The sequence below is a fragment of the Fistularia commersonii genome, chromosome 14 (genome assembly GCF_037954325.1).
Source record: "Fistularia commersonii isolate RoL2024-O1a breed Wild chromosome 14, RoL_Fcom_v1.0, whole genome shotgun sequence".
Lineage (NCBI taxonomy): Eukaryota > Metazoa > Chordata > Actinopteri > Syngnathiformes > Fistulariidae > Fistularia > Fistularia commersonii.
In genome coordinates this window covers 9828294-9840089 of record NC_141297.1, presented here as the reverse complement: position 1 = coordinate 9840089, position 11796 = coordinate 9828294, and the positions used below count along the sequence as shown (strand labels likewise).

The window sequence follows — 11796 nt, the reverse complement described above, 5'->3', positions numbered from 1 at the left end:
GCAAAGAGTCTTGACCTCAAGCCGATAGAACTCCTCAGATTAATTAGTGCGGAGACTGAGAGCCAGGCCTTCTCGTCCAATATCAGTGTGACCTCACAAATGCGCTTCTGGGAGAATGGTCAAAAATGTCAATAAAGACACTCCTGAACCTTGTGGGCAGCCTTCCCAGAAGAGTTGAGGCTGTGATGGCTGCAAAGGGTGGGCTGATGTAATATCGAACCCTATGGATTAGGAATGGGATGTCACTTAAGTTCATATGCAAGCCAAGGCAGGTGAGTGAATACTTGTGGCCATATAGTGTAGATAGATAGACAAACAAATAGTTACATTTATAAAAAAAAAAATTGAAAAATATAAGCTACTTCAGAATACTTTATTCTGATTAAAAACTAAAATCCTTATAAGGATTCCAGCTGGAGGATACGTTCCTTTATGTCCATTTTGACGTCTTTAAACACGATTCCTCTCCTGCTCATGTATCTTTGAAGGGTGGCGACAGAGAGCTGCAGAAATTAAAAGTCCCCTCCCCACCTCTCCTCCAGCCACATATACCGTTATCTGTAATGTTTCTCGGTTCGAGAAATGTACCGTGTGTACAAGAACGATCGGTGAGAGCGGGTGATTATTAGAACGGGTGTTTGCTTTAATGGCAGAGCATATTCCAGAGTGAGAATAAGAAGAAGAAGAGAACTATCGGTTGGATGATACCGCTTATATAGTATACGTATCGTCGACCTTAAGGGATCAACATTAAGGGATCAAAATTAAGGCGTCAACATTAAGGCATCAACATTAAGGGATCAACATCAAGGGATCAAAATTAAGGCATCAACATTAAGACATCAACATTAAGGCAGCAACATATTCCCATGGAATTCCCTCTCCTCCAGCCACATATACCATTATCTGGGCGGAGTGAGAGAGACGGAGGGGGGGGCACGTCGCTTCTCGCTTTTCGCCGCGACTTATCTGCACAGCGACCGGCGAATGAACAAGGATTCTCGGCTTCGAGAGGAGGAGCCAGCAGACAAGACCGTTCGACGGCCGATGCATCGTATTTTCAACCTCTCCACTTGCTTTTTCGCTTTACTCTCACGCAAACGGATCGTTGTGCGGCGGGGGTGAAGGTCCCTCTCTTTGTCCTGCACTGCAGTTGTTTATCTCAGCCGTAACTTCTGCCTCCTGTTTCCCCCATCAGGAGGTTTCATTTCTATTTTCACGTTTAGGCCAAAACGGGATGAATGACAAAAACAAAGGAAGTTGATGTCCATAACTCTCCGGCTCACCTCTTCTTCGCCTCGCCCAAGGAACGGAGACTCCATCTCCGGCAGAAGATGGAAAGCAGAGGCGGGACGGAGGGCTCGGAAGGCGGGCAGGCGCAGCACGCGGTGGCCGCCGGGCAGCCGAACGTCCGACCCGAAGCCGCGGAGCTCTCTGCGGTGCTACCGGGGAATAAGAAGAAGGTGAACCGGGCTCCATCACCGGCCAGACCCAAGGACGTGCCTGGCTGGTCTCTCACGAAGATCCGCGGGGGAATCGGGACGCCGACTCTGAGCGTGAAGCCGGGAGCCATCCACCTGGGCAGCCGCGTTTCCCGGCGCAGCCCTGTGGGAAGCCTCGGCGGAAAAGACGGAAAGGCGGAAAAAAGCGGCGCCGGAAAATCGGCGGGTAAATCCTCCTTCTCCGCCGCAGGCTTGTCTAAGACATCGGGGGGCAAGGCTGCCAAAAATAACGGAGTACGGAGGAAGGTATCGGATGCCAGCATTGGCTCGGATGATTTATCCAAGGACTCCGGCTGCGCTCCGGGGAAGCTCTCCCCCACAGACAGCAGCTCCGAGCTCTCCGACTGCGCCTCCGAAGAAAACAAGATCTCCACGGAGGCTGTCAGCAGCGATGCCGAGTCTAGAAGCAGCCGGGGCGGCGGGCTGGATGGAGATCACCCGCTCAGGAATGGCGCGTTGGCGGATAAAACCGGCCAACACACATCTGGCAAAGCCGTTTGCTCCCCCCGGGACAAAGAAGACAAAGATCGTCTGTCCGCGGGTGTCGAGATCGGGGAGGGAAGCGTTTCTCCCGCAGAGGAGCGTTCGATTACCTCGTTTGACAGCAGGGTTCCAGCCAGCACATCCCTGGCTTTCTCAGACCTCACCGAGGAGTTCATGGACGGCATGCATGAGGAGTTTGTCAGGGAACTGGAGGAGCTGAGATCTGAGAACGATTACCTCAAAGTAAGTATTTTACGCTTGCTCTTGTTTCACTATAAATAATACATTATCTTGGGGTTTGCCTCAGTAAGCTACAGATCAGGGGTCTCAAACTCATTTTGGTTCGTGGGCCACATACGCCCCATTTTTATGTCAAGGGGGCTGGACCTGTAAAATCATTACCTAGAAGTAACACTTAGTCAAAAAATTTCCCACTGTTTTAGTGTAAAGGAGTTAAAAAGGTACATTATAAAAATCTTAATATGGAATGAACTGTTCCTCTAAAAAAAAATACATGACGAAGTAATATTAGAAATGAATATTGACAGTTTTTGCTATTTTTTTTGTGGTTTTTATAGAAATAAGAAAAGAAAAGATCAGTATAACACTGTCACTGGACGTTTTTTCATCAAAAAATAATTTTGTTTTAAAATTTTGAAGCACAAAATACATTGCAAAGTTTCTTTTTAATGCAGGTTTTTTTTTTTTTTTAAACCTACTGTATAAAACCCCCAGATGCATGTGAGAAAAAATGTTCGGGCTGCACTAACACAAAGATTTGATTTCAGGCAGGGGGGGCCACAAAATATTGCTCCAAGGGCCGCAATTGGCCCGCGGGCCGTGAGTCTGAGACCCCTGCTATAGATGTAATGTGCTCTCACTGAGACTCCATAAACTTTGTGTATGGGATCCAAATGTAAACAAGTTATGTTGGGTTTCACAGATTATCTAACACTATCTTTGAATGTGTTTTGAGGCATTCTGATTCAGCCTAGAGACCCTTTTTACAGCAGCCCTGATCCACTACCAGATAAATACCTCCTCTGTATGAATCATACTGTGTTTTGTGTTTGCAATCCTCTGCAAAAGGCTTCCCAGCGTGGAGTGGTTCCTTTGGATGCTATTCAAGTCTAGTAACCACAAGGATGACGGCTGGACGGTTTTATTAGTATTGCATGTAGACTTTGCTCAAGACTAAATTAGGTATTAGAAATGCTGAATATGGACTGTAAGTTTTGTAGCTCTTCAAAATCACTTGTGTTTGATGGAGATGGACTTTTTCAGGGGCTGAGTCGGAAGAGGCTGCATTGAGCTGTGCTGTATTATTCCAACCTGCCTGATTATTCGAGGGGGTCACCATAATTTTTAAGATAAAGTTGACTTTATTATTTTTAGCAGCCCACACAAGACTGATAAGCCATCAGCAATGATGAAAACTGAAATAGCAATACCATTAATTCATCTTTGTCGGATTCTGTGTTTCCAGTTTTGCAACAAAGGCACCTTATAGAATGTCTGCATGAAGTAAAATGATATATACAGTATATGAAAGACAGAGAGAGAGAGAGAGAGAGAACCGATAGTCTACCTGATCCATTCTACCATGACTGATTGATTAGGGTAAGGATCAATTTCATTTGCATGTCTCTAAACATCTAAGTGGCAATGACCAGACAAGCCAATAATTGATTGGGTTAGGGTTAGGGTGATTGATTGGACAACACTGGAATGTACAGGATGGCCACCCTGTATCTTGCCCAGGAGTTCTGCAAAAGTGCTCAGTAATTCCTTGTTTAATTTGGTTTGTTAGTCAAACAGATAATGACTAACATGATAGTGATGTGGACTCAGGCCAGCTCAAATCAGCTTAGGGTATTTACAAATTTCAAAATTCAGACTTGAGTCAAAAAAGACCAGGAAGTGTAAGAAACACATGCAGTCCTACTTCTCAAAAGGCAAGAACCAACCATCTGTAAACAAAGTGAAGTCTGTACCACAAATCCTGCAAAGAGACCTACCAAATGGGCACAATTACCTTTAACACATCAGTGTAACAAATAACATCTCCAAAAAACCAAACTTTGTACCTCACCTAAAGTATTCTCTTTGTACCAGGCTGACACATGTAATAGCAATCCATTGTCCATGCCAGGAAAGCTGGCAAAGTGAGTGCTAAGTAAACAAATTTCCAGGTTTCCCTTATGCTGATTGAAGCAGCATGGGGAATACAGTCATTATTCCAGCTTAAAGGCTTACCTGCTCTCTCACTGATGGAAAATATGACTTGTTTAGATTAGTTTAATTTTTTTTAGCTACTAAAATATAGATTACTTCAAGTGTCATTTTGGATGGTAATGTGTTTCTCAAAGAGACTCTATCTCCGATCATTGCTGGATATATTTGCATTTATTGGTAAGACCATAATGTCTGCATATGGCTTACCATTATTACCATTATTATCATTATTACCAACAGTTTATGTGTTTTTAGATATCCTAGCCAGTAAAGTAATTTATCTTACTACTTCTGTATTTCATTTTGTTTTGCAACAGTAAGTCAATGTTTCTTGATTTTTGGGGCCAAACAAAAGGACAAGTATATTTTCAGAGAGTTGGGTTGCCAGTAATAATTTTGTAGCAATCAAAAATGCAAACTTCTTTCTCATGAGATAATGTGCAAAACAATATTTTTTTCTTTTACTCTGAGCTCCAGTTGTGGTCCTAAGCTACGGTTGGTGGCCAAAAAAGTTCTGATAATTCAAACAGGATAAATTACTTTCCCCTTTGAACACGTGGCATGGATTATTGCCATGAAACCCCATAATATAACACTAGTTTGCACTTCTACATATCAACAAAATATAGGACATTGTCATATTGCCTTTGAGAAACACTTTTTGTTCTGCATGATTCTTTGACTGAAAAAAATGCAGTTATTAGTCATGGCCAGAGGCTATCTTTGACTCCATGCGTATTCTTGAATTGTTTCCCTGTGTGTGGAGCAGGGCTACTTTACTGGACAACCCAAAGGCCTCATGGAAGTCATGGCACAGGAATTTGCATGGCTGCCCTCTTCTGTAGTTGCAGCTATGAGCAACACCAGTTTAATAATCAGAGGATTTGAACAGCATGCCATTGGTTTGTCAGTCCCCTTGAATCCTCTGTCTAGTTCTTTTTGCAGGTCCAATATGTGATTGTCACTCATTGTCTCAATTTCAAACTTTTATTCATGTTGTTCTGCAGTATATAATAGGTGCCTTCTGTTCTGTCTGTTTTATATCTACAGAGCAGTCAGAAATAGTGCTTCTTTGCCTCTGGGTGTTTAGTGATTACAGATAAAGATAACTTACAGATTTGCAGTCTAAGTTGCATCTTGCTAAGCTAAGATGATTAGGTCTTTTGTTATTCTATTTATCTCAAGTTTAAAAAGTAGTTTTGTCAACAAGTGTGCATAAACAGGCAGGCTACCGGTCATAGGTGCTTGGTAAAAGTGTTCAGATATGTTTAATTTCAGCTGCATTTCTGAGGTTTTTATTGGTCAGTCCTATAACACAAAGAATTTGGTCGTAATACAATTCACTGCGAGCAGTAACTTTATCAACAGACACAAGGGTATCTCTGTTGAGTTATTTATTTTCTGTTTTCTCTCAGTGACCAGTCAAGAAGCAGTTGAATTTGTGCTGTAAACAATGCTGGAGAAAACCATGTCCTTATTTCATTGTTGCAATGAAGGCCATGGCAAGACCAGAATTGAATTTGTCACTGATTTAGATATTTCTGTCAGTACTCAATGGAGGCATGTGAAAGTGCTAGATAGTGTTTTCGGATGTTTAGTTTTTCTTTAAGGATATAACCCAGCAAATAACCTAGCACTTGAATTATTCTAAAGAATCATGCTGAAGGAACTGCAAGCACAGAAAAAGCAGACTTGGATACATACTTAAAATGACATCTCTCAGCAAGAATATATATATATATATATATATACTTCATTTATTAAAAAACAGACAGTGGTGTCAATACTTGCCACCACAACAATAAAGTCAACAGTCTTGGTTAATGGAGGTATATAAATTATTTGATCAGCTGTATTTGGGTCAATGGCTGTAGTAAGACAAAACTCTTTTATACCCCAGTGTCTTAAAGCTGGACCATTATTAGAGCAGATGCTATGAACTTCTACTTTGCAGCAGTAACTAACAAATCCTATTTATTACCAGCTCACAGCTGACTGGTAGATTTCTTTCTCCTGACTTGTCTGGTTGCTCTCTTGGTAGAAACCATCTTTCCTATTCTTAAGTTAGCCATGAAAAGCAGGTCAGTGGACCATTTCTCTCTCTTGCTCTCTCCCACCTCACTACTTTAACTTGTGATTCCCAAGTTTCATGTCCTCACCTCCTCATATTCTGCCACAATATATTTTTTAATCTCCCTTCCTGTCTCCACTTGCTTCATGCTCTTTTTACCTGACCTTTTTCTTTTCCCATTTCTTTCGAATATTTCCCTCTCAATTGTCTCCCCTTTTCTGTAAAAACGGGTATCTTGTCCTCTGACAGGGTCTTTTTGATATTTCTTTACTTCTAAAAAGATTTTAGGGTAGTTTGTCTTAAAGGAAAAAGGGTGTCATACTTCAAACGAATTGTGATTTGTTGGTTTGATTTGAAAATATATAATATATATTATATGTCTTTCTATGCTTTTTTTCTTCTGTGATTTTCCTCTTACCGTCTTTATCGGCCCTCTTCTGTATTTCCCTTGTTTTTCGATGTCTAGTGTTATTAAGATATCTTCTAGCTGCATTCGGAAATAAATCAATTAACACAGAGTAGTATGTGCATTTATACAACAGACACACACACACACACACACACACACACACACACACACACACACACACACACACACACACACACACACACACATCTGTCTGCAAGTTGTTTATCACCTGACCTTAATTGTTAACATGTGATGCATGGGATGACCCAACTCAATCTAACACACACACGCACTAGGACTAGAAGCCCAAACACCCTGCTTTGTGCCACTCTCTATCATGGTTTCTTCAAACATGCACACGCACGTGTGCACACACACACACACACTGCCGTCTCTTGGTTTTCTGCTGAAGTTGACCCACATTCACCACTGTGGTAAATTGACTGCACTACTACTACTGATACTACTATGCTTCTGGTTCCTGCACACATACACACACATTTGCCAGTGTACAGACAGCATACAACCATAGAAAGCATATTTAAATTTTTGCAATAGCATAAAAAAACATCCTCAGTCCCATTTTCGAGTGAGCTGCAGATGCCTTTCCTTTCAGACATGCACACAAATATTAGAGCTGCACCTTTAAATCCAGTTCAGTAGGATGATGCAACTTATGTCTTCCCACTGAAATGATTAATATATCCCTTACATGTCTAAGAGTGGAACACATGAGTAGTATGGTGAATTAATCACATTATGAACTGGTTATGATTGAGTGCCATCTTTTTAACATGGTTTCAGTTTTTTTCTGTGGGAATTTTTAGAAATTTTGTGCTGCTGCAAAGAGTTAGTAGCACTGTGGAGAGTGTTAAGACATTCCTAATTCATTAATTTGGCTCTGACCTTCGACGTTTGTTGGCCTGTGTAAAAGAGAAAAAGAGGAATCGATACAGTGTCATACTATGCTTCTCAGTGCATGACTCTTCCCCAGACAAAATGTAGTTCTCTAAATCTGATGACCCTTTTTATCTGAGTAAAGACAGTGTGACATTGCAGTTAACTTTAAGAAGACGCTAAATGTTGTAATACTATCGAGATTGTGAGGATGAAGATGTGCCGGTTAAAGGCAGAGAGCGGCGATTGATGGGATGGTTTCCAACACCAGCCCAAATTAAAGAAGATATCTGATGGTGGTCATGGTCTCGCATTATCACAAAGATGTTAAAATCTCTGACTCATTATACGAACTAGTCAACAAACTGCTGGTCTCTGTGGGCTGATATAAAAGTGACTTTGTTCACTATCTTCTAAAACATAATCACAGTTAATTTACGTCTTTCTGTTGTTTACAGGATGAGATGGAGGAGTTGCGTTCAGAGATGCTGGAGATGAGGGACATGTACATGGAGGAAGATGTCTACCAGCTCCAGGATCTACGGCAACAACTGGAACAGGTGTGTGTTTTGGCAGGCAGGCATGATTTTAATTTGTTATGACCAACAATTTATACAGATTAACCCAGTTTTACTGACATATAAACAAGAAAGAGGTCACATAATGTTTTTAAGGGTCCAATCAGGCAAAATGTTACTTATTTGTGTTCAATTCCAGTAAGTTAAAGAGAAACCAGTGAACAAGTACGACGAGGTTAGTTTTCTATGTGAGATGTAAAGTGTTGAACATTCTCCACTTTGACTTCGGGTAACCAGGAAACAAACCTCGTTTATCATATACTTTGACAGATACAGCACAGAATAACCTATTTATGACTACAGCTAGATGTCTCCGTAGAGAAGTCAGTTAGTTTCCGACAAAGCAGGACATTACTCTGCTAAGAAGCTGCTTTCGGCAGAAGTTGCATTTTTTTTTTCCCATAAGCCATTTTTAGATATAAAATGAAACTTTTTCATTATTGTCATGCCAAAATAATCTTATTTTGTTACTTTTCGTTCTATGTGCATTGGCAATAAATCAAGGTTACTTTGTTGGGAAATTTGCATGTGAAGGGGGAAAGAAAAAAAAAATCTAAATATTTTTATGTATTTTCAGGCAAACAAGACCTGCCGAATCCTACAGTACCGGCTGAGAAAGGCTGAGCGTCGTTCTATCCGAGTGGCCCAGACGGGGCAGGTTGATGGAGAACTGATAAGAACACTGGAACAAGATGTCAAAGTAAGTGTGTTTATCTTTAGACTAGTCTTACCAGTTTCAGTTTTAAAAGACAAACAGTAATTATTGAACCCCAGGGCAGCACTTGGTCATACAGGGAGCCTTTCTTTGAGGAGTTTGTATATTCTCCCATGTTTGTGCTGGTTTCCTCCCCACAGTCCAAAAAAATTGCATAGATATGTGAATGAGAGAGTGAATGGTTGTTTGTCTCTGTATATGGCCCTGTGATTGACCGGCAACCGGCCCAGGTTGTACTCCACCTCTCGCCCATTGATAGCTTGGATAGGCTCCAGTATCCCCTCAACTCTGACTACAAGATAAGCGGTAGATAATGAATGGATGGATATAGGATCCTAATACTGTACATAAGCATCACTATTGATGTTTTTATTTTCTTCAAGAAAAAATTGTGCACTAAGAAAAAGAGATTAAGCAGAAAAGACAATAAAATCTTCCAGTCATCATGTGGGAACTCAGCCAGGCTTTATTTAGTTTTGTGTATTTGATTTTAAATTGATACTAAGAGTAATGATAATGGGTCTAATTGAAAATACAGCTGCTTGACTTTAAAAATGCACTTTAAATCTCTGTAGGATAGAGTGAATTCATTCAATGTATTAAGATGATAGGACTAACCGTTATTCTCACCAGAAATAACTTGCCAACTATTGGCATGAGGACATATTTTACACAGATGTTTATCTGTCTTGGCAGATGTTTATGCTTTTTCAAATAGTTTGTGTGACCCAGTTTCTTTGGTCCGTGAAAGTCACGAGACTGTGCTGATTGAAGGCTCAATCTAATTTAATTTAGCCTAAAACATATTTGGACTTATTTTCATACTAATCTGGAGACATGCCGAATGTCCCTCAACACACACGCTCATGCACGCACTCACACATTCACGCATGCACACACACACACACACACACACTCACACATGCACACTTAAACAAGTGTCCTTCATACTTCATATACACACCAATCATCCCAGTCATTTAAGGAATTGTTGATAAAGGCCATTTTTCCGCAAGTGCATGAAGTGCTGGGTTAAGCTTGTGTGAGTTACTATCACACTGACCCTGGACTGTGCATACACTCCATCAACTCCACAATGCCCCTCCGGCATTTTCCATGTGATAGAGGATACAATGAGGCTTTTATACACACAGAGGGTGAGAGAGAGAGTGAGAGTGGGTGAGAGACTATGATGTCACTCTAAGGGCCCTCTGCCTGCTGCTTCTGTCTATCTTTCCGTTCCAGTCTTTCCATCTGGATGTTTTGGGAGAGGGAAGGATGGAAGAAGGGAGGGAAAAGGGTGACCGTACATCCTGTGTCTCCTGGGGTTTGTGTTGTGACTGAAAGGAAAAAGGGGATTGGCCACTGTTTGAAAATTCAAATTGGCCAATGAGAGATAAGAGGAGTGAGTAAAAAAAGATACAAGATAAAAGAAACGGGAGGCATGGAAAGGGGATAAGTAAGGGATTAGTTAAATTCTAAAAAGATTTGAATGAAGGTCTGACTTAATTTCCTTCTGTAACAATAAGAGAGGGATATTGAGTCAGATATTGACGAGGGAAAAAGGGCAATTGTTTGGAAAAAGTACTAGTAAGGCTGGCATTTGTTGGTTTGAAGTGTGCAGACGGATCCTGAATCGTAGAAACTAAAAAAACGCACCAGTGGAAGACAAACCTAACTCTGCTGTATTTCTCTCAACACATGGTTGATTGTGTCTTGCTGCCAGGGTCAAAAGGTCAGACATTAGGTCAGGTTTCATGCTTCTGCTGTGTGTATTCGTGTGTGTGGAAGCACATTAAACCCATGTTAAGCCTCTCACAGTCACTCCTCTGCTTATTCTGGTGGCATTAACTCTAAACCTATAAAACAACGACTCACTCCCTCCTCAGTGACTCAGCTTTGATTCAGACAATGTGGAAAATTGAAACGTTCAAAAATTAAATAAAGCAGAAGAAAAATATCACATTGGTTTTTTTCAGACTTCATATCCCAGTTATCTTGAGTTAGTCGTTCTCAATTGAGGAATTGTACCCTTCAAATAACACCTTTCAAGGGTTATTGTTTGCCCTTATTACATTAGACTGTGCTTGTTGCCTGTTGGACTCGTACAAGATGTTTCTGCTGTCCAAAAGAGGGTGAAGTTGGAAACGCCCACTGGGGGTTTTGTCTAACCTTCACTAACTGAGCCGCTTTCCACTGAGCTGCTTTACAAAAGTAATTGGCTTAACTACTGTTGTAGCTTGAAGGAACTGATTGATAACAAATTGAGCACAAATATATGCAAATCAGTAAATTTGCATGAATTGGACAACCAGTCTGTAGAAACTGTCACACATTTTGAAAATTTTTTGGTTGCTGTACCATACAATTTTTTTTGTGCTATACTCACTTCACCCCATCATGTTTTGGGTTGAAAGAAGAATGTAAGGGAATGGAGAGATGTTACATGGTATATCTGTTTTGACTTTTTTTTTAAAAGTGTGTGTGTGTTTTTCGCCACCACGTGGTGAGAAGACTGCTGTCTGCAGGAGAATCTCTGACATCACGTCCTGCCTTACTCATACACTGGTCTCATTCCCACAAGCTGCAGACATCTGGACAAACACACACACACATACACACACACACACACACACACACACACACACACACACACACATTCATACACACACACATACATATGCAGGAAGTTAGGGTTCTCACAGTGTCAACGCTGTTGTGCTTTAGTGTATGTTTAGTGAAAATTAGTTGTGTATTCCCCTCAGACAATTTCCTCTACCCAGAGGAAGTAGCATGTCCCTAATAAATAAAATAAAGAAATCATAAACATCCTTTTTTTACTGGATGAGATCAGTGCAGGGAAATGTTAACAGCACACAGAAACTGTATCTGAAATGTTAACAGTA

The 11796-nt window shown here is 40.9% G+C and overlaps 1 protein-coding gene across 2 annotated transcripts in view; it reads left to right on the top strand.

Moving 5' to 3' along the window:
- Positions 1-1054: 1054 nt before the first annotated feature.
- Positions 1055-11796, top strand: part of mtcl2 (microtubule crosslinking factor 2) — an 83940-nt gene continuing 73198 nt past the window's right edge. For both annotated transcript variants that reach the window (XM_086159371.1, XM_086159370.1), the window contains exons 1-3: positions 1055-2228; positions 8056-8157; positions 8753-8875. In XM_086159371.1, coding sequence (XP_086015497.1) covers positions 1242-2228; positions 8056-8157; positions 8753-8875 — 1212 coding nt within the window. In that variant the 5' untranslated portion in view covers positions 1055-1241. The remainder of the gene's footprint in view (positions 2229-8055; positions 8158-8752; positions 8876-11796) is intronic.